This window comes from Scardinius erythrophthalmus (genome assembly GCF_964197995.2).
Source record: "Scardinius erythrophthalmus genome assembly, chromosome: 18".
In the NCBI taxonomy this organism is placed as follows: Eukaryota; Metazoa; Chordata; class Actinopteri; order Cypriniformes; family Leuciscidae; genus Scardinius; species Scardinius erythrophthalmus.
Window position 1 is genome coordinate 34,666,485 of NC_138238.1, and position 22,828 is coordinate 34,689,312.

The following is a 22,828-nucleotide window of genomic DNA, read 5'->3' on the forward strand; positions in this document are numbered from 1 at the left end:
TGGAGTCGTTTCTAGACAGGTAACACTTCAGAGGTGCCATGAGGATACAAGGCAAACAGGGTTTGTTTCTGTCTTTTTCCTTTTATTCAAGTAGAGTTGACAATTCAGTGAAGGACTATGTTCCCGCTTTTTTGGGAACAACTACATATAAAAGAGAAACCTGGTCACCAAAAGCAAACTAAGAAAATAACATACATTTAAACTCATAAATTAAAATATTTTTTAAATATGTCCCATGTAAACAAATACTTTTATGAATAAAAGAAAAGTCCCTTCAAACTTTTCAAATTCAAGAATTTAAAACTGTGACTACTTAAAAAATATATATATGGATGGAACAAGTTAATATAAAATACTGAAACGTTTCTTTAGAATGGTGACTACACACTGTAAATAATGAAGTTTTATCTGAAGCAGTAGTCGAGGTGTGCGAGCAGCTCTCTGTGCTGGCTGGTGGGGTAAGAAGCGCCACAGTTCGGACACTCCAGCATACTCTCGTCTAGCATGTTATGGACTTTAGATGGAGACGTGGTTCGATCTTGAATAGTCAGTCTGTCAAAATCCATCCTGTTAAAAGAGCTGGGCTCAGAGAAACGAGCCTCTCTCTGCTGTTTCTGAGGCACAAGGTCAATACAAGCATATTATTACACAATTACATGATAAAAAATGGCAATGATCATGTCGGGACGCATCAAGGAGCATCTCAGAACTTACGGACGACTCCAGGCGTGTGATCTGGTCTCTGGCCTTCCGCAGCTCTTTCAAAACTTTGTGCAGTTGGTGCTGTGAAGTTTGACGGTCTACTTTTTCATTTTCAGATTCTTTGGCCGACAACTGGATCTGTAGGATGGTCATTGACAAATAAGGGTGATAACACCAATAAAAAAAGAAAAGAAAATCTTCATCAATCTAGTTTAAAATGCATGTGCAAAGTGCATGTCTTAGAAATTCATGTTGGCTTGGTTTAAAAATATGTCATGTGGTGTAACCATTAAAGGTGTAGTAAGTGATTTGTGAGAAACGCTGTTTAAAGTAGATCAGTCCGAGCAGCACAAATCAGCAGTAGGGGGCATATACACTCAAAATACATATTACAAGTCAAAAGCCGCTTTCCGACCGGAGGAACCTTTTCACAGTTCCTAGAACTATTGGCTAAAGTACCCGGATGTCGGCGTGTTCGCACCGCAGGAACTAGGAACGATTTTAGTTCTAGGAACTCCATTTGGAGGAACTAATTTAGGTCTGACTTCAGAGTAGGGTCTAAACCAGCACTATAGGAACTACCCGTGACGTTAGTGTACGCTGATTGACCGAACGCACGCGGAACACCAGCACCGCCATTTTTAAAACAGCTAGAATGTTAATACACAGATTAGAGATTATAGCCTATATTTACTCCATAAACTATACAAACATGGAAAACAGTGATAGATGGGTCTCTAAACCTTTATGCTGAAGAGAAAATCCAACGCAACTTTGAGGGGACCAAGCCAAACATGATTATGTTTATCTGCCCAGCTAGCAACACTGGACATCAACCACACGGCATAGGCTAATACATTTTTTTCATATACTGTCTACTTTCTACAACAGTTCTATCTAATAACATATTAAACAGTACTGTTAAACAGATCGCTAACTAATAAACACAGAGAATGCGAGCATGGTTTGCTCTGGCGTTCTCAGCACCATTAAAATAAAGGTCCATCGCGCAGTCTAAATAAAAGTCGCCGTGCTTGCGTCACTCCCTTACCCCTCCTACCAGTTCCTATGGCCACTTGGCCAGTGCGAACGCAAACAGCGAAACCGAGTTTGGTGGAGACTGGAGAGTAGTTCTTAGAACTGTTTAGAAGTGGACAGTTCCTAGAACTAAGTTCCTAGAAATACTTGGTCGGAAAGCGGCTAATAACATGAGCAAGATAAAAAAAAGATCATCATGTCATTGACCCAGGAATGAAACAGTGAAAGCTAGTGTTGATCTGAATACCTGTTGTTCCAATATGGAGATTCTTTTCTTCTGCTCCTGCTGATTCATCAGAGATTTCTGCAATTGGTTCACCTTTCAAAACAGAAAAAAGAATGGCTCATTTTGTCTAGCAAATACAGTTAATATGTCTGTCAAATGAAATGAGTAGATATATACCAACATATCAACCAAGGATGCGTTTCCCAAAAGCACTGCAAGCCAAAATGGACAGTACTTGGGAAATGCAGCATGGAGCTGGGCATCGACACAACTTTCACGATTCATCGAATTTCATTATAAAATTGACAGAATTTAAAAGGTGAGACTTTGTTTCATATTAGAAGTAGCGATTCATATTTGTATTGGATAAGAGGCGCGCTGCAAATGTTTAATTGTTCAAAATTGTTTCTTGAGATTTAAAATTGATAGTTACATAAAAATAAGAAAATCAATATTTTAATCCAGTTCTAGCCTGGACTGATCAGTCTGTTAATATTTGGCCATTTTGAGATCGGCATCAGCCGTTAACTGCATCAAACCAAAACTAGCTTCTCCACTAATGCTGTATAAACTTTAGACTGAGTTTCTGGTTTAGTATTCTCCCATAGCAAACTGTGGTAGTTGCTTACAAGTCTTTGGCATTTCTAAAAACTATAGATCACAACTCATATTATGAATCAGTATATTATATGTATTATTAATTAATTATAGAAAACATTAGGCCTGTCGCGATTACTGATTAATCAACTGATCGTGGATTTTCAATCTAATCACAATTATTTGAGATAATTGTGCAGTTTTTTCTATTTCAATCACATTTTTCCCAAACAACAGAAAACACAGTTCACAAAGCAAAGTACACAAAGAAATAAAGGTTTGTGGGTTTAATCAGCCTGCGACAAACAAAACTACACAGAATTACAGTAAATCATTAATCGGGATTGTCTGTATGACAATTTATCATCAGCACAAAATTCATGATTGCATGATCACATCAATGACCCCCAATAAGCATATTGCTTCGTCCTGTTCTTTAAGTTTTAATATTGTGGTGGCCAGACTGGCCACTGAGGCTAAACAAGTCCATTGCATTCTGTTATTATTAAAAATAAAATCTATTTTAAATGAAATGTACATGATTGACAAAAATGTCATTGTACTTGCCAACTAAAACGGCATTATGTATATTGGCATGAGAAGGCCCCCTGCTCTCCAAATACGGGCAATTAAAAAGTCCATATTGATCTAACACCCAAAATGAGGTTCATATTCTGCATGTGTACCTGCATGAGTAGTTCGGCCACCCTCTTCCTCTCGTCCTCCAGATCAGCGTGCAGTCGAGCAGTTCGCTCTGATGAACACCTCCTCTCCTCCTGCAGAATCTCTCGGTCTCTTCTCCTCTCCTCCAGGAGCTGCTCCCGGGCCTGAGCCGCTTCCCTCCTCTTCTCCTCATACCTCCCCCTCAGATCCTTCACTTCTGCCTGGAAGCGGCTTACGCGGGCCCGTTCGGCCTCCAGCTCACGCTGGGCCTCCTGCGCAGACTGGTCTGTGGGGCAAGAAGAGAGAACCAATGATGATACTGGGTTATATAGATCCACAATTTGATTCTGTCCACTTTGAGTGTCTTTAAAGAATTTTGACCATCTGAACTGGCTTCTTTGTGCTTTTGCTGGAGTGCTTTATTTGCTTCATTTAACTGCGTCTCAAACTCCTTGGTCTTGGCTAAGACGCCCTGAACATAAGCCTCCCGCTGCTGGTCGTAAACAAGCCAGTTATGGTTCTTCTCCAGAGCCTGTACTCAAAAACAGAGAGAGGTGAAGAACAGATGAGTCTAGCAGAAAGCAGCAGGAACGCCTCATCTGAACTCTTGGGTTGTGAACTCACATCTCGCAACTGCTCCTGCACTGTCGCAAGCTCTCCAGATGAAACCTGTCGGGGAAAAAAAACCCCCACAAAATATTCAATTCAGTTCAATTCACACTGTGTGTATAGCGCTTTTCACAATACACATTTCAAAGTCCATATTACAATTATCAGAGGTAACTGTCTAAGTATTTCAGAAATGTACATATACAAAGTCACAGTTAGCTACAAATTTATTCATTTAAACAATGTAATAATTTAATGCAGAAACAATGAGTTCACTGAAGTAATGAATACTCGTTTGTTAACAAATGATTATGACATTTAGAAAATACAGCATTGGTGCATGTTGATTCAGTGTTTGCCTCATCTGAAATCTTTGCAGGAATTATGATGATGACAAGTATAACAAGCAAAATAAACACTAGATAAATGTGTTAGATTGATTCAAATTGAAATCGCAAAGAAAAATGCATCTTATAAAAAATTAAAAAAGATGAAACCTTTCACATCTTACATAAATTACTTAACTAATAACCTTTTCTTGGGTTTAAACCACCAATTTATGGGTTACTAGCCCAATCTTTAACCAATGACATCAATTTGGATCAATGCACACATTAAATGACTAACAAATAATATGATGTATTGATGCAATGTGCAAAAAGATGTCAGTGTATAAAAAGAGGTCAAACTGGCACTGAGCTGTTTGATGAGGTCATGTGCAACATTTCATTACTTTTCAAATTATTTTTTTGTTGTGGATGTTCCAGTTGAGATACAGGATTCGCAATTTTCATAGAGATCGGTTAAATGTTCCTGTTATATTTTGGTTGCATTTGTGAGCTAATAAAAATATAAACTGATTGTGAAAAATAGGCACATAATAATGTAATATCCATGTACCGATCGCAGGCCTCTGAATCTAATCAAAATGTAACCGTATCGCAGTGTGTTTGGAGGCATCAGCAAATATCATAACGCTGGCTAAGAGAATCAATGTCCGATCGTATGGTGATGACGTGTCAGATTTACAGCCTCATAAGCTAAAACACCAATCTTGTACAGTGCAAACCGAGCACCTTTCTGACCGATGCCCTTCTGAGACCTGTCAAACCAATCAGAACAGGAACTTCAACCGACAGGCTGACAATCTCTGAAAAGGATGAATTGTTAGCATAATCTGATAATAAAAAGGTTACAATGGGAGTAACATGACTGAGCTAAGGCCCACTGCCTTTAATTTAATTCCAGTAAGAGTGTTTATTTGAGATTATTTATATATTCCAGTGTTTATTTATTCAAATGGACGACAGGAATTTGTGCTTTCACAAAGCTCAGAGATTCGTAAGAGTCTGGCTACGATTAATGAATTAAAGATTCTTGATGAAATTATTGAATTTAATGCAAATATATTACCCCTCCCTAACCAGTTATGAGCAAATTCTAAAGATTTCATTGGTCTTCTTGAGAATCACTGTGCCGATTTCCTACACAAACCCCTAACCCGAACATTAACCCTGAACTCTGAACTGAACTGAATCCAAGAAGTCTGAACTCTTCTTGAAGACTGTGAATGAGTCGACCAATGATATCGTCTCAATAAAACAATTTAGATTCAAATATAACTTTTTTTATTATTTCATCATTAATACAATAATTAGTTGTGGTCTACTGACATCACTCCATCAGCACTAGTTAGGCGGCTTCTCGGAGTAAGAAAATAGTTGTTTGAGATGAAATGCTGCCATCTAGTGTATGAACCTCATCATGCACTCATGTGCCTGGAAATACCTCCATGCTAAATGACAGGAAATTGCAAAACCCACCCACACCCACTAAAACAAAAAGAATGCTTATTTTAATAGGCCCAAAAGTAAATATGAGCATAAAAACAAAGTTATTTCTGTAGGTCTTTAAAGAGATAGTTCACCCAAAATGTCATTAATTTCTCACCCTCATGCCGTTTTGACTTTTGTTAATCTTCGGAACAAGGTTGAGCTTCTGTTTATGTTCGCTGAGCAATGTTTATATGTGAAAAAAAGCCTAAAATCAATCTGTTCATCTTATAAAGCGATCAAGACGGGAGGGTTTGTAATGACATGATGGCGAGTAATTAATGACAGAATATTTATTTCTGGGTGAACTATCCCTTAAATTAATAAGAGAGAATGGAAAGTGTACCGTTAAAGAGATACTCCACCGTTTTTTCATATTAAACTATGTTATTCCCTTAACTAAGGCGAGTTGATACATACCTCTCTCGTCTCAATCGCTCTGGCGCGCGGCGACACTTTGATAGCACTTAGCTTAGCCCAGTTCATTCATTAGGATCCAAACAGAGATGAAGTTAGAAGCGACCAAACACCTCCATGTTTTCCCTATTTAAATACAGTTACACGAATAGTTACACGACCAAGTATGGTGACACAAAATAAAACGTGGCGCTTTTCTAAGCGGGTAAAAAGGATAACTATAATGTATGGCAGAATAGCACTTGGGACTCGGGAGCACTTCGACTCGGCGCAGTAAAAAGTCACGTTGGTTCTAATGACAGAAGTGAGAGGGAGAGGGAGAGGATTTTTCAGGAGTGAGTTTTTACTGCGCCGAGTCGAAGTGCTCCCAACTTCAAGTGCTATTCCGCCATACATTATAGTTATTCTTTTTACCCGCTTTATACTTGGTCATGTAACTACTCGTGTTACCGTATTTAAATAGGGAAAACGTGGAGGTGTTTGGTCGCTTCTAACTTCATCTCTGTTTGGCTCTTAATGAATGAACTGGGCTAAGCTAAGTGCTATCAAAGTGTCGACGCGCGCCAGAGCGATTGAGACGAGAGAGGTATGTATCAACTCGTCTTAGTTAAGGGAATAACATAGTTTAATATGAAAAAACAGTGGAGTGTCCCTTTAAGAATTTTGAGCTTGATATGCACAGTGTCTATGGTTATAGACTATGGTTAAATAAACTAAAATATAGTATATAATTTACAATAAATATATATAGGGACCCTGCCAAATCCTGACTGTGTGTGTGTGTGTATATATATATATATGTACACACATTTAATCTTTCATTTTATTTATTTAGTATCTTATTTAACCATGACAGAAGTAGAAACTGTGCATTTTTCAAGCTCAAAATTCTCAACAGTACACTTGTAAAATAAAGTTAAAGAAAGCCCTAATACGAAGGGTCTAAAGTCAGCTCCCCTACCGTTTGTTTCTCAAGTGTGTCACACCTCTCAGAAACCACACAATACTTGTTTTTCAGGTCTTCGGTCTCCTTCGCGAGAGCCTGAAACTGTTTCTCTCTCTGTTCGGCCTCCCGCTGCTTCTCCTCGAGCTGGTTCTGCAGTGAAGACACCACGTCCCCGTGAGCGGAGCGTACCTGCTGTCTGAGGACACACACCTCCTGATCCTTCGCCAGCAGCTGCTGAGAGTTCATCTCCGTCAGAGTCTCCAGGGACAGAATCCTCTGAGTTTTAAAAAGAGATCACATGTGCAGGATGATAATCTTTCACTTCATAACGAGGAAATGCAGAGAATATTACATCTGTCTACATATACACATCTCATTTATAGAATGACACAGACATCTTGATTTTTGTTGTTGTTGACATTTTAAACAAAGCTCCATCAGGTTTCAGGTAGAAAGCAGGCATGAGTTCACCTCCAGGAGTTTGGCTCTGTCCGAGTCTGGATGTGTGTGTTGATGTCTTCCAGCTTTCTTCATGTCCTCCAGACTCTTCTTCAACTGCTGGTTCTCTCTCTTCAGTTTCTCGATCTCCATGTCCGCTGACTTCGAGCTGTTGCTTTTAAAGCCCAGTTTATTCACGAGAGTCTCCTTCGCCCCCTTCGCTGCCATGTCTGGAGTGATGTCTCAGCTTTGTCATGTGTAAAACGAACCATAACAAAATCAAAATGAATAGGACCCGTGAACCTCCCAAGTAATAGCACAGTTACAGAATATCTCTAAAAGCAAATAGCGAAAGTTCTGCTTGATAAAAATAATCTGAATAAAAAAAATAAAGTATTTACTTACGCACACGAATGAATGCTTAGGTGTAGAAGAATAGCAACATCAATGTGAGGAAACGGTTCTGTTTCACTTCCGTGATATTGAAAACAAGTTCAAATATTGCGCGTCCTGCGTCATATCCGGAACGCAGTCGTCGGGTGAAGACAGATGGCGCTGATTCTGTCAACAAATATCTTGCAGTTTTATCTTCAGTCCACATATAGGTTATTGATACCGGTTTAATGTCTGTAAAATGCAGTACTACAATAAAAACAATCTGTAATGCAATACGTAGTCTAAAATATTTATATGCAAATAAATAAGGCACAAAATGTAAACAGCAACAACAAATAGGCCTAATAATAATACATTTCCATTTCGTTTACACTATCGTTATTAAAGTTGGGGTCAGTTTTTGAATGAAGTCTCTAATGCTCACCGAGGCTCCAAGTATTTGATCAAAATACAGTAATTACACATAAAAATAACTGTTTTCTCATTTAAAATATTTTAAATGTAATTTCTTCCTTGCTAATTTTTATGAAAACTGTGGTATTCAAAAAAATTCAAAAGAACAACATTTATTTGAAATCTGCATTATAAATTTATTGTCACGTTTGATCGATGTGCTTCCTTGCTGAATAAAGGTATTATTTAATTGAAGGATTAATTCAAATAAATTCAATGACCCCAAACTTCTGAATCGGTTTTAAGTTATTTATTCTCATGCACAGGGGTCATTCAAATTACAATATAACTGTGATCTTACTCTGTGAAAATGCTATGACTTGCTGAAAATGTGTAAATAAATAATTAAATACAAAAAGTAGGCTAATTTAGGTGGGTCTATTTTAATATGCTTCTATTTAGAATCATTTTGAAATCGAATGCTTTTGATACTCATGTCTGATAGATATGCCTGTTTGTTTCAAAAACAGATGTGTCAGTAAATCTGGTGGTGCTGGCTAATGAGGACATGTTTTAAAGTTGGTTTCTTTACTGTTGGTTGGTTCTGGCAAGGTCAATGTTGCTGCTGTGCGGGGGATGATGTTTGGGTTTTAGTGCTGCATCTGCACTCAACTGCAATAATCTGTACTAATGACACAGCAGGCTGATGCAGCTGTTTATTACACACACACACACACACACACACACACACACACACACCTCGCCCTCCAGAAGTGCAACATGGGCCTCATATTGCTCTGGGTATATCTGGGATTTGGGTGTTGAAAGACTTGGGTTTCATTATCAGAACTCCCCCACACTCTTGCAGCGGTGTTCATGTGTGAATTCAGAGCTTAATGCAAAATCCATCTTCAAAATCCAGCTAACCCAGGATTCTGCCAGAGAGGAGGGAAAAGGCTTGAAGAAAGCTTTTTTCCCTGCCAGGATTTCCACTGTAATAAATAATGAATGACGGGAGTCCACACACAGAGCGTTTAGCAGGAGCGCAGCTGTGATCTCGGGTTCTTAGGATTAACTGAAGCTGTCGTTCACACACTGATCTCATTCCTCCGCTCGCTGATCCTCCAGTTCAGTGTACACATCATTCAAGCAGCGTTAGATGTTCACAGCAGGATGCGGTTCCTCATTAAATATCTATTCCCTCCTGGATGCCTACGACTCCTCCTCCCTCGAGACTTTCTCATTCCACCCCTTCAGTGTTCGCTCCACTGGATAATGGTAGCCATCTTTTATTTCTCTCACTCACTCTCTTATTCTGACCTTGTTTGTTCTTTATTCTAAATTTTTTATTCAGTCTTCAGTATCTATCTATCTATCTATCTATCTATCTATCTATCTATCTATCTATCTATCTATCTATCTATCTATCTATCTATCTATCTATCTATCTATCTATCTATCTATCTATCTATCTATCTATCTATCTATCTATCTGTTTGTCTGTCTGTCTGTCTGTCTGTCTGTCTGTCTGTCTGTCTATCTATCTATCTGTTTGTCTGTCTGTCTGTCTGTCTGTCTGTCTATCTATATATCTGTCTGTCTGTCTGTCTGTCTGTCTATCTATCTATCTGTCTGTCTGTCTGTCTGTCTGTCTGTCTGTCTGTTTGTCTGTCTGTCTGTTTGTCTATCTATCTATCTATCTATCTATCTATCTATCTATCTATCTATCTATCTATCTATCTATATCTATCTATCTATCTGTCTGTTTGTCTATCTATCTATCTATCTATCTATCTATCTATCTATCTATCTATCTATCTATCTATCTATCTATCTATCTATCTATCTATCTATCTATCTATCTATCTATCTATCTATCTATCTATCTATCTGTCTGTTTGTCTATCTGTCGGTCTATCTATCTATCTATCTATCTATCTATCTATCTATCTATCTATCTATCTATCTATCTATCTATCTATCTATCTATCATTTCTGTTATTTGTAATAAAAGTGTCCTCTCCCGTCTCTGTGACCAAGTAACGGCACACAAATAAATGGAAAGACCTAGCCTATATATAACTCCATTTACACAGTTTTCTCCATGCTGTCTTCAATATGTCCAGTCTCATATCTCACACACCTGAAGAGAGGCAGATGGTTTCCCTGGCAACAGAAGATTCAAACTCACTTAGTCCCACTAACAATTCAGGACAAAAAAACAATCCAGTAGTCAGACAACGGCAAGACATTCACATCTGTTTCACATCTTATAATGCTTTATTCTGTTTCCCAAAGGAGGATACATAGAGGGAAATAGTGCTGCTTACAAGACTATCAAAATATCTGAGAAAGAACGGGTGCATGCAAAAATAAGTGCACAAAGTTTAAGCTAAATATTTCATACATTTCAGCTCTTTATCTTTCTATAGGGCAGACTCAAACAAGACTGTAATCCCATGTGCCAAAAGGTTATTAGGAAAAAAATAAGCTGTAGTAAAAATAAATATAAAAAAAGATAGAAAGACATGGATTTAACTTACAGGACCTACCATAAATATAATTATTATAGCATATGCAATACCACTGAATCTAAACAGAAGTGAAATTCACAAGTGACATCCATTCACAACCAGAAAATGATGACGTTGACCGACATTGTTAAAAACCCAACGTCCCGCTTGTCAAAATCTCATCATCTTACATTCTTTTTTTATATACAACTCAAAACCTACAGTAGTGTAATCGCTTCCAGAGCCCCACAAGCTTTCATTACCAGCCAGATGTCCCATTTGGATCTACAGGAAAGTTCATTAACACAACGTTAATATTGCAAGATTCGGTTGCGATTCGGCTACATTTAGCTACAGATATTTCGACTACAGTGTTTGTAAATCACCCAACAACACAGTTCAATACAAAGGTTTGCAGCAGATACAGAGTGTTTTTATAAAGATTATTACTTCCAGAAACACTTTTACCATGTGATGAAAATCCGTCTTGCCTGTGAGTGCTTGCATATTGCTTTATCAAAAGGGGTGAGGATGTTGCAAATTCTAATTTGGGATTTCCCAAAACATTGTTATTAGCTACATTTTGTCTATGCATGACTAAACACTAGTCATGAACACGAACAGTCAAAGGTTTCCAGGTCAAATGACAAAAAACAGAAGAAAAAAGGTTGGATTGTCATTTGATAAAGTGAAACGAAATATTAAACAATAATGAAATAATGAAAACTCAAACAATTTACAGTATAAAATGACATTGACATAATAAAGACAACTCTTGTTACTAAGATACCTCTCCTCTTTACTCAACGGTTCTCTGAGGTTTTGAAAACAGAACAAATGTTGCTAACATAGTGAGAATCAAGTGCGTCTCTGATTTAATGATGTGACTCCAGCTATACGTGAGCTTTCTCACGACCGAGGACGTCCACAGTGCAATCTTCAGAACAATTGGCGTTGGATACTGGAAGGGAATAATCAGACAAACCCGCATCTGTATATTGATTTGGCTTATTTTCTGCTTCTGGAGAAGAAAAATACTTTTGCTCTACCAGCAATTCTCCTGTACAACAGAATGTGAGCCATATTGTGTCCATGTTTAGGTGTGAGAGCTGTTACCCATGAAGTGCACCATCAACCTCTGAGTAAGTGCCAAGGAACTAATCTCAGTTACGTGCGAGACCTCAGTGAAAGTATCCGGCTCCGTCTGTTTGAAGGATGGCATGTTTGTGCAGATTATCAAGGGTTCTTTCAGAGGACAAAGACATCTGATAATCGATTGCTCTCTGAGATGTGATTGCCGTCACAGCAGCAGTGGGGCAAAACAAATGGGCCGTGGCGTTCGGGTCAGTGGTCTGATGCGAAGCTGAAATCCATGGCACGCTCAGCGCTCTCAGGATTTTATATTAACTGAAAATCACAGATAAATCATGTTATTAATGTTAATATAAAAAAACAACACATAAAAGCACACTACACTAACTGTACAGTGCTACTCTTCAAAAGTTTGTGGTCGGTAAGATCTTTTAATATTTTTCAAAGTCTCTTAGACTCAACAAGGCAGCATTTATTTGATCAAAAACACAGGAAAAATGTGAAATATCTATTTGAATATATTTAAAAATGTAATTTATTCCTATGAATTTTCAGCATCATTACTCCAGTCTTCAGAGTCACATGATCCTTCAGAAATCACTCTAATATGATGATTTGATGCTCAAGAAACATTTCTGATTATTAATCAATGTTGATTACTTTATGTAAAACAGAAATCTTTTGAAACATTATAAATGTCTGTACTGTCACTTTTGATCAATTTAATGCATCCTTTCTGTCTTCTTTGCAAACCTTGCAATGGATTTGATGATGATGATGCAAAGAAATTCATGTCATAATGTGGAAACATTCATTTTAAGCAGGAAATTTTGTCCAAACTAAATCAGCATCTGACATCAGTATTTATATATATAAAGTGTATGTATGTATGCAAGCAAAATGATAAAAATTGAAAATACTGTTGATTAGTAAATAAATATTCCTCTATTATTCCTCCAAGACATTAATTCTTGTGCTCGAGATTTAAAAAACAATATTTCAGTGAATATCCAATAAGAATAATATTTCAATAATATTCCAATTATAGTTGTTTACTATACAGGGTAGATATTGAACAAATCATTTGTAATTCATTTTTAAATAAATAAATACATATATACTTTTTATCTTATGTAATATGTCATTTGTAACACTCACTTTATATAATCCAATCAATTCTCATTGGATTAAATCCAGTCCTGTCCTATTTTTTAACTGAAAATCCTGTTCACTCTGAAATACGTCACATATTGGGAGTAAATGGGTTGTGTCGAGTGCCGTTTCATTGACGTTAACGGTGTTTGCAACTGTGACATCTGCCTTCTCAGCCTAATATCGTTCATTATTCAAGTGATTACAAATAAGCTGTGTTAACTGTAAAGGTCTTCTAATCATCTATAGCTTTGTAGAAATTTTCCCAACATTAGAGCAAAAAAGCTAAATGTCCATTGGGAAATTTTTTTAAGTATTTAAACACTTCAAAAGACCAGAGAGAAGAAAATCTCCAGCTACAAATGATTCTCTGGTTCTTGACCTACTTAGATGTCCTATGAATAGAGTTAGGCTTCGGAGATAGAATGCATGAAGAGCATATTTCACATTGAGTGAGTGTGTGTGACCATGAAGTGGAGAAAGTCCCATGAGGCATTGGCGAAGAGGTTAGAGATCGCTTACTTGACAGATTCACAGCGCATGCTATGATGATGAGCGCTCCTCCCACCAGCGAGACCACAGAGAGCAGCTTCGCCACGCGACCCAAACGTCTCGCTCCGTCTACGTTCCCCTGCTCCAGACTGTTCCGGGACTAACAGAACACGACACCGTTCCATTACAGTCTGACTCATCTTACATATTGTATCACACAATTAAAAATTCAGTCTGGTATACTGAGGGAAAAATAATCATTTTGCATCTCCATTTGATATTTATTGCATTGAGAAAATTGCATTGAGACTTTTGATAAAGTCATTTTTGTAAGATTAGATTTCTATTGGACATATAATGTGTTTAAAGGTCAATGTCATGATTAAAATTGAATATATATTAGAATATAACTATTCCTCTAGAAAAGTAACAGGGTTGATGGTAACTGGATTGACATTATAAGTCTTAAGTTTTACAAAATTATATTTCAGTAAATATCCAATAATACAATAATAATACTTCAATAATACTCCAATTGTCAGCTGTTTACTATACAAAATCATGGTAACAGGGTTGACTTTACGATTTCTCCATACTGACAAATGTAACAAAACATTAAATATAGTGACTCAATGCCAATACATGTTTATTTATGGAATAGTTCAAACTTTAAAATGGAATATATGATGGTAACAAGGTTGATACACAACTACTTTTGGTAACACTTTATTTTACAGTGTCCTTGTTACATATGTTACATGTACTTACTATAGTAATAACAGTAGATTATACATAATTACATGCAACTAACCCTCAACCAAACCCTAACCCTATAGTAAGTACATGTAGTTGCTTGATATTACTCAGTACTTAAATATATAATGACACCTTAAAATAAAGTGTAACCCTACTTTGTAATAAAACAATAAACTGAAAACTAAGAAATAATAAAGGCAAAATGCTAGCAGCTCCATATATTGTATTTTTATTATTATTAAAATGTGTATATTTACTAATAAACAAGGAGAATTGGCTAGGGAAAGACCAAAAAAAGCAAAGAAAAAAAATACAAAAAATAAAATAAAACTTTAACCTGGATTTTTTTCTCTATATGTTTGGTGAAATGTTAATATTAACAAATTTTCTATTTACAAAATTCTATTAAAAGTAAGTTATTCATAGCCAAATGCCATCCTGCAGAATGAACCAAAAGGCCCTACAAGTTCTACATACCATGATGGAGTAAACAAATCCCACAATGTTGATTGGCCAGACCGGGCAGAAGCAGGCGATGACCGCCAGGACGAGGTAGTCTTTGGGTTTGGAGCGGTCCATCGGGGGGTTGGTGGCGATGCTGGAGTGGCGTGAGATGGAGGGCCGCGGGGAGAACGCTGTGTAGGCGATGGAGCTGGAGCGGCTGCCCATCCGAGTGCGGCCCACATGTGGATGGTGAGAAGTAGGAAGAGAATGATGCCGGCGAGGAGGAGAGGAGAGAATTGGTTTGGATGCGAAAGCATTGTTCGGGGAACAAATCCCATCACCTGCCAAAAGAAAGAGAGGATGTAAGCGGACAAAAATAATAAAACTAGTTACTTTGTTACTTGATCCTATGATGAGACAAAGGTAGTGACTTGGCAATGTTATCTATCCATCTTAGAGAATACATACACTACCGGTACGGTAGTTTGAAATAATTACGATTTGATTATGTTTTTGAAATAAGTCCCTTATGCTCACCTAGGCTGCTTTTGTTTGATTAAAAATACAGTAAAACAGTCATATTGTGAAATATTATTACAATTCAAAATAATTCATTTCTATTTGAATGTAATATAAAATGTAATTTATTCCTGTGATGCAAAGCTGAATTTTCAGCATCATTACTCCAGTCTTCAGTGTCACGTGATCCTTCAGAAATCATTCTAATATGATGATTTGCTGCTCAAGAAACATTAATTATTATTATCAATGGTGAAAACAGTTGTTCTGCTTAATATTTTGTGGAGACCATGATATACTACCATTCAACAGTTTGGGTAAGCAAGTATTGGTAAAATACTTTACAGTGAATGCATTTATAATGTTACAAAAGATTCCTATAGCATATGATTTCTATTCATCTAAGAATTCTGAAACCAAATGTATCTTGGATTCCATACAAATATTAACTAAGAAGTTAAATATTAACTAACTGTTCATAATAAAAACCATTATTAATAGTTATAAAGCACTAATAATCACATTAATGAGTCCAAACTTTTAATCGGTAGTGCATAATAGGACAATCATTTTATTGTAATACGCACATGCAATATTCAAATAATTACTAAGAACTGTCTGTTATCATTATTGTTTGTCTCATCATGTTTCCCTCCCAATGTGATGATGTGTGTTGCCCAGGATGCTGTGCTCTTGAAAGCAACTTTAATTAAATGGCCCCCAATGCAATTAATTCACTAATCTGTGTCATGCCTCTCAGCTCCTCCTGCCAGGAAGCCCCGTTGGCAGTTTTGATTAGGATGCACAACTTTAATTTAATTAAAAGTATTTACGACACACTCAGCGACTGTAAAAAGAAGGGAAATAAATAATTTGCCATCTCGCTCTTAACCTTACACGAACTCAGAGCATCACCAAGCCACAAAAACAACAAAACAGAGGAGAGGAGTTGTTGTGCTCGTCCACGGCCAGCTCTCGGCCTCGATCATTCTGTGTTTAGTCGACAAAGAATGAGATATACAGAGCATTATTCACAATGATCGGATTTGCAGTGCAGCAAACTATTCCTCTTAACAGGGCTTCTGGGAATGAATCATTTTCACTTTTATTTTCACTTTTTTAAAAGCTATTTGCTCATTACATCTTGAAATTATGCATCATATATTTCTTTTGTATAACCAGGATCAGAAAATAACCAGGCCTTAGAGCAAATATGATTAAAAAAACAAAAAGACGCAGATTTAAAATGTGGGGACAGAAAGTCCGCCTGTAGTGTAATTGCTCTTTTTGATTGGTTATGTAACGTTTATAATATTCTATTCTTGGTCTGTCTATTTATGGTATTAGTGCCTCTGTCGTGTCCTGTAGCTGTCAGATATCTCTATTAGCTGTCTTAAAATTGAGTATTTGTGAATGTGTCGCTAATTAAGTGGTTTTCGATTAAAAAGAAACAACTAGTCAGCTCTAAAAACACTGAATGTGAAGAAAACACACCTCAACAACTCCTACACCTGAAACAGGGATGTGCATATCTTGAATTTACAGCTACTCTTGTATTTGACATTTATCTGGTTCAGTGTTGTTATTGTTAACTAAGAGTAGGGCTGCACATATTGATATTCAATATGCAATACGATAATGTTTAGTGTAAAATAAATTTAAAATTATCTTTAAAATATATTCAAAATTATATTACCTACATATGTGTTTCATATGTGTCTTTTTGTGACAAGAAAGTGAACATCAGTGTTTTACTGTAGTATAAGAAGTGTTATTTTAACATCAGTGTAAACCATTCGGTTTAGGGTTTCGAGTTATCCTACATTAGGATTATTTAACAACAGAAACTCAATAATCAAATGTAAAAAATAAAACACTGCTTAGTTTTCACTGTATGAATTAAATATATACTGATTCTTATTAAAGCTACAAAAGTTATTCAGTGATTTTCTCTCTTTCACTTTCCCAGTTATTGCAAGCCGTTGCGATATGCATATCACGATATATACATTTGCGATATTTCGATATATTGTGCAGCCCTAACTAAGAGTATTAAAAATATTTTTTGTTAATTAAAAAAGAAACAGAAATAAAATATAGTTGAAAATGTAAACTTGAAAAACAAATGAGAATCAGAAATGTTGCCTTAGCAACTGACTGAAATAAAATAAGTTGAAGTGCTATTTACTAAAACTGAAATTAAAAAGTCCCCCTTTAGTCAATAATTTTATCACTTAAAACTCATCTTTGATCACCAAAAGGACATATTTAAATGTTTTTTCCTTGAAGAAAAATTTGTCATGCCTTAAAATAGCTTGAATGTAACTCTAGTCTACACCCTTGTCTCAGGCCTAGTCCACACGGACACAGGTATTTTTATAACCGGAGTTTTTCCTCCTGCGTTTAAAAAAAAAATCCCGTCCACACAAGCTCGGTTTAAAAGAAATCTCCGCCTACATGAAAACGCAAAAACACGCTATCAAGCGCTGTCAAGAGCATGCCACACCAGCAGGCGGCGATATAACCCTATCATAAGCCTGAATCAGAAGCAAAAACCCCGGTTTTATTGTCTACACGACAACACTACAACCGGCGTTTCTGAAAATCCTCACCCTGGCAGGGGTTTTCAAAAATGTTTCAATGACCTGATACTGCGTTTCCATGTGGACGAACGGCCGAACCGCGTAAAAAAAGTCACGGTTATAAAAATACCCATGTCCGTGTGGACAAGGTCTCATTTAGTATACACGATTCTATGAATATGCAAATGAGCCCCGCCTCCACTCACTCACAGCAGCTCAGAGATCCGCTCGTGGACGATCACACGTCACGCGGTGTCATGATTGGTTACAAGGTCATTTGTGACGTCAGAAACACCAGCGATTTCAAACCGTGTTTTTGAGACTGTCTTTGGTTCACAGCAGTTTTAAAGGGTTAGTTCACCCAAAAATGAAAATTATGTCATTAATGACTCACCCTCATGTCGTTCCAAGCCCGTAAGACCTCCGTTCATCTTCGGAACACAGTTTAAGATATTTTAGATTTAGTCCGAGAGCTTTCTGTCCCTCCATTGAAAATGTATGTACGGTATACTGTCCATGTCCAGAAAAGGTAATACAGACATCATCAAAGTAGTCCCAGTGGCTCGATCTTAAGTTTATAAAGCGACGAGAATATTTTTTGTGCGCAAAAAAACAACAAAAATAACGACTTTATTCCACTATTAATTTCCTTCTCTCTGGGCCTCGAGTTTTTTCACGTAGTATAACTGCGTAGCGCATCTGTGTTGTAAGTCACACGTAGGCTCACTATTGGCCGACGCTGATCATGTGTGTGATGCGTGTGACGTACATAGAGAAGTTGCTCCTGCTCCTAGCTCATGGACAGCTCCTACTCACAAGATTCGGAAGGGAATGATTCAGATTTCTCTCGGCACAGCTACTAGAAGACAGACAGGTTGCTCACGTCACATCTACTTCGTCAAGCTCAGTTTGAGTCTGCGCAGTACGCTCAGCCATCAGGAAGTGAGTGCTTCTAATTTGCTTCACTTTTCTCCGTTGAAATCTATGGGGTCGCTGTGTCCATTTCTTTTACTGTCTATGATTTAAACATCAAAAAACGCGAATCTCTGAAGACGATGACGCCATACACACGTATTACGTGTTCAGTCTGTAGTGTTTCATCGCCATCTAATGGCCTGGAAGCAGAATACAGCGTTTTTAGTCGTTTTCGCGGATCAGTGCGAATGGCGATCGTTTTGACAATGGTGTCGTCCGTACGCGGAAAAATCCAAGGAAAAACTTCAGTTTTAAGCATATCGTTGTTGTGTAAACGTACCCTAAGTCCCTAATTTCTCTGCCTGAGTTGTCGGTTATTACTTGTGTTTGGAGTTTGTGCGAGAACACACAGTTACGTCACCTGTGGATGATCTGAGTTTGTTTGATTAAATACTTTTATTTTTGAATTCAACTTTATATGACCTTCTTCTGTGGACTTTATTCACTGAGATCGTGACAGCTACATGAAAATTGTTACATATAGCCCCTTCAAAACTAATAAATGAAAATATGTATAAAATATTAAAAACTAATAAAACCAACAAGCATATAACAAAATTACTTTTGTGTGCTGAAAAATTAAAATGTAGACTGAAGGTATTAAAATAAAAGCTAATTAAAAATATTTATAACAGTCTGTTATATTCAATTTAAGCCCTTGAAATAAATTGAACACATGCTTTTGTAATGGTTTCTTAGAAAGAATATATATGGTTAGAAAACAAATGTCCCTAAAATTTATTTCAAGGGGATAAAAAACAACAAAAAACTTTGTAGCTTTAATTTTTCCCCTTTTTAGTCTGTCTTTGTGTACCTGCCGTTTTTTTGAGCACTGAAAACCCTCAACTCATCTCTGTTGTTTGCTTAATTACATGCCATTTTTAAAGTCATTAAACTGATTGCTGTATGCAAATCACTGTAGTGTGATTGGCATAGCAGGACCTGAAATTCCCCAATGTGTTCTTCCTGGAGGCAAGGCAGATGCTTTCTTATCAATTATTCTTGTCCCCCCCTCCTTAATAAAACCCTTCCAAATGACATATTATTGATGAAATGATGAATTACCACTCTGTGTTTTATCCTTGACCATAACGATGACCTCACCAGAGCAACGTGCCTCCTCAATGGACGGCTGGGGGAACGTGAGGGGGCGCAGACACGGGAAGGAGTCCGATCCCGGTCCGGCGGTCCCCGGCTGATATGTAACAGGGCCCGGGGTCTGGCAACTCATGGCCTCCCCGTCTTGGGTACAAACCAGAGAGCCCAACGACGCCTGATGGTACTCTGTTTCCATAGAGACGGCTGAGGTTGCAAAGGTGGCCAGTGTTGAGATGATGTTCAAATGGTGTGGCTAAAACCGGAGAAAATTTGTGAGAGACAAGATTTATGTTATGACTCTCCTTAACATTGGCTGTGAGTGCATGGAAAAGCATGATGAGATGCAAACTCACACTCCGGCACATGGTGTTATCAACACACACACACACACACACACACACCATCTGACTTCAAATCACATCCTGCAGAATCCAGCATCTGAGTCCTATTTTTCCCACAAAAGAACCTCGTCTGCTTTGTTAAAATGCCGTTTTCATCATATGGTTCGTTCATTAACATGCATGCTTGTTTATCTCACTTTAACCTTTTAACCTAGAAATGTAGGTCATGAAACCGACCGCAATTACAGACATAGATATTAACATTTGTACAGCAGGAGAATTAATCCACAATCTGTCGAAAGATTTGAATATCCTTAACATATTTATTCAATGATAACAGCAATAATAGGACTGAATATGACTATTAAACAAAGGAGAATTACATTTCTCACAGAAAATACTGGTGTTAGTGAAAATAATCACAGGATGTTCCAAAGAATACGCGCGGAGAACATGAGGGCAAATAAACAAAGCCGTGGGGAAAATAGGAGACATATGGAGGGATAAAGAAAGAGAGAGAGAGAGAGAGAGAGAGAGAGAGAGAGAGAGAGAGAGAGAGAGAGAGAGAGAGAGAGAGAGAGAGAGAGTGTGTAAAAAAAAACAAGAGTGTTAATATAATTTAGTCCATAGTCCATGTATACGCTATAATGTCGAATAAAGACGAATAAATAACGACGGACAGAGAGTGAAACATTAGAAAGTCCTCATTTCTATGAGGACAAACATTCTTTGTCCTCATCCATCCGATAAGACAGGTGCCTATCCAGGTTGGGGAAACCCTTTTTTTTTTTTTTTTTTTTTTGCCCTACAGAAAATGAAAAGGCGTTCAAACGTTCATTTAGACACATAACTTATATCATATAAATAAACACCTACCTTAGACCGCGCGATTCAAGCCAATGTACGATTGGACTCGCACGTACGCATTTGCATAAACACACGCAAACGCGATTCTAAAGACAATTCGATGTTCCAGCGTGACATTTAATCGTCGTTCTGCACGTGAAGAGAAACCAGCGCGTGAAGGTGTTGTCTATCAGAGCGCGTGCTATCTCGGTAGGGATCCTCTCAGGTCTGCAGGCTCACACACACACACACACTGGACGGAAGACGGCGTGAAATGAGGAAACTACACGAACTGCGCGCACTGGAAACCCCTGTGATGAAAAACACTAGAGGATGAGTGACACTCTCATTTTCAGAAGGCAGATTATAGGCTTTAGTCTTATAATCATAGGTTATATTAGAGTGCCCTTGCTTCACGCTACAATTAACAAGCATGTTCATGTATTACTCAGTACAAGTTCATGTATTACTCAGTAAAACAAAGAATCATGAACATTACAACGTAAGCTTTGATCCCAAAAAGAAAAACACTGTCAAAGAAAAAAATATGGTAACACTTCATAGTATAAAAATGCATTATAAATGTGTTCTGTGATGCATTATAAAATTATAATCAGTGCATTGTCATAAATAAACGCAACCAAAGTTAAAAAGCATTAGCCTTTATTTGCAGATTCCTTGTTACATCTAAAATTGGTTGTTTGCCATTTGTTTGCATTATACTTTCAAGTGTGCATTCAATTAATAGGCTAGATAAGTATTATGTATCAAAACTGTGGTTACAATTATTTGAGACCATACAATACATTATAAGGTGCATTAAGGCATAATTAATGCATTAAAATACATGCCTTTAGTAAAGTGTTACCCAAAAAAAAAACTTTTGGTGTAAAAAGTATATTTTACAATATATTTAAATGTACTGCCTTAAATAACAGTATACTTAACTGTGAAATACTGTTAAAATTGTTCGTTTGTAACTGAAAAACACTAAAAACTTTATTTTTATTACTAATTTACAGTGAAAACCTGAAGAGTTGAAGAACTGAAACTGCAAAATACAATCCTGTATGTTCTCCCCATATTTTACTGTACTTGTTTTATTTCTTACAGTATGTAAATGCATAGTAATATGTTAAACAATTTTCACGATATTTGTAACTACGGTGAAATACAGTAAAAATGGTTCTTTTGGAACTGAAAAATACTAATAACTTTACAGTCTATGCAACTTTAAGTAGTTTGGAATATTAACTTATCACTTAGATATAAATTTATAAACAGTAAAATATACAATCCAGAAGCCATCCTGCAATCCCTGAAATGTTGTCACTGTATTTTTACTGTAAATTGTACATTTAGTTTTTTTAGTGACATTATCAACATAAGCAGTTCCACAAAATATGAACATTATGCAGTTAGCTTATATAACTCAGTGATTATAAATACACACGACATTGCAGTGTGAAAGGTAACCCTAAAAAGTAAAAGCTTCCAAAAATAGATTAGTGAAAGGTTTTACTTGAAATAATTGATTTTTTGTAAATTCTTTCATAATGTTGTGATTGAAGCAGTCTTGCCTCTGCTCGGTAGTCAATTCTCTTTTCTTCTTGTAAAAAAGGGTTACAAGCTTTACAATGAAAACATGAATCTACACTGTGGTCTTGTCAAGCAGATCTGTGCTTGGTCGGTCTGGTCTGTCAAGCTGGTTAAAGGATTGCATCTCTTGAGTAATAAATAAGCAGTATTGACTGCAGGCAG

The 22,828-nt window shown here is 37.0% G+C and overlaps 2 protein-coding genes across 3 annotated transcripts; both read right to left on the reverse strand.

Moving 5' to 3' along the window:
* Positions 1-70: 70 nt before the first annotated feature.
* cep55l (centrosomal protein 55 like) lies at positions 71-7,985 on the reverse strand. 2 transcript variants are annotated; one of them, XM_081393409.1, is made up of 9 exons: positions 7,874-7,985; positions 7,502-7,715; positions 7,046-7,306; positions 3,851-3,895; positions 3,608-3,758; positions 3,250-3,512; positions 1,988-2,059; positions 715-840; positions 71-614 (listed from the first exon to the last, which is right to left on the reverse strand). In XM_081393409.1, exons 2-9 carry the CDS (start codon positions 7,694-7,696, stop codon positions 405-407), a joined length of 1,323 nt encoding a protein of 440 aa, XP_081249535.1. In that variant the 5' UTR covers positions 7,697-7,715; positions 7,874-7,985; the 3' UTR covers positions 71-404. The 2 variants fall into 2 exon arrangements, with proteins under 2 accessions (XP_081249535.1, XP_081249536.1); XM_081393410.1 differs by having other exon boundaries at positions 88-614; positions 3,617-3,758; positions 7,874-7,948.
* Positions 7,986-11,970: 3,985 nt separating this feature from the next.
* prrt2 (proline-rich transmembrane protein 2) lies at positions 11,971-21,212 on the reverse strand. Its single transcript, XM_081392542.1, has 5 exons — positions 21,098-21,212; positions 19,848-20,133; positions 14,740-15,047; positions 13,537-13,666; positions 11,971-12,177 (listed from the first exon to the last, which is right to left on the reverse strand). Exons 2-5 carry the CDS (start codon positions 20,074-20,076, stop codon positions 12,161-12,163), a joined length of 684 nt encoding a protein of 227 aa, XP_081248668.1. The 5' UTR covers positions 20,077-20,133; positions 21,098-21,212; the 3' UTR covers positions 11,971-12,160.
* Between the last annotated feature and the right edge of the window lie 1,616 nt (positions 21,213-22,828).

What these genes read in the sequence shown, in the direction of transcription:
- prrt2 (XM_081392542.1), bottom strand. Translation starts at nt 20,076, where the DNA reads ATGGAAACAGAGTACCATCAGGCGTCGTTGGGCTCTCTGGTTTGTACC. An exon ending in CAAGGATAAAACACAGAGTG is followed by an intron (nt 15,048 to 19,847) that starts GTAATTCATCAT and finishes TTCTTTTGGCAG; the next exon opens with GTGATGGGATTTGTTCCCCG. An exon ending in GATTTGTTTACTCCATCATG is followed by an intron (nt 13,667 to 14,739) that starts GTATGTAGAACT and finishes GTGTTCTGTTAG; the next exon opens with TCCCGGAACAGTCTGGAGCA.
- cep55l (XM_081393409.1), bottom strand. Translation starts at nt 7,696, where the DNA reads ATGGCAGCGAAGGGGGCGAAGGAGACTCTCGTGAATAAACTGGGCTTT. An exon ending in TGCAGGAGCAGTTGCGAGAT is followed by an intron (nt 3,759 to 3,850) that starts GTGAGTTCACAA and finishes TTTTGAGTACAG; the next exon opens with GCTCTGGAGAAGAACCATAA. An exon ending in TGGCCGAACTACTCATGCAG is followed by an intron (nt 2,060 to 3,249) that starts GTACACATGCAG and finishes CTGTTTTGAAAG; the next exon opens with GTGAACCAATTGCAGAAATC.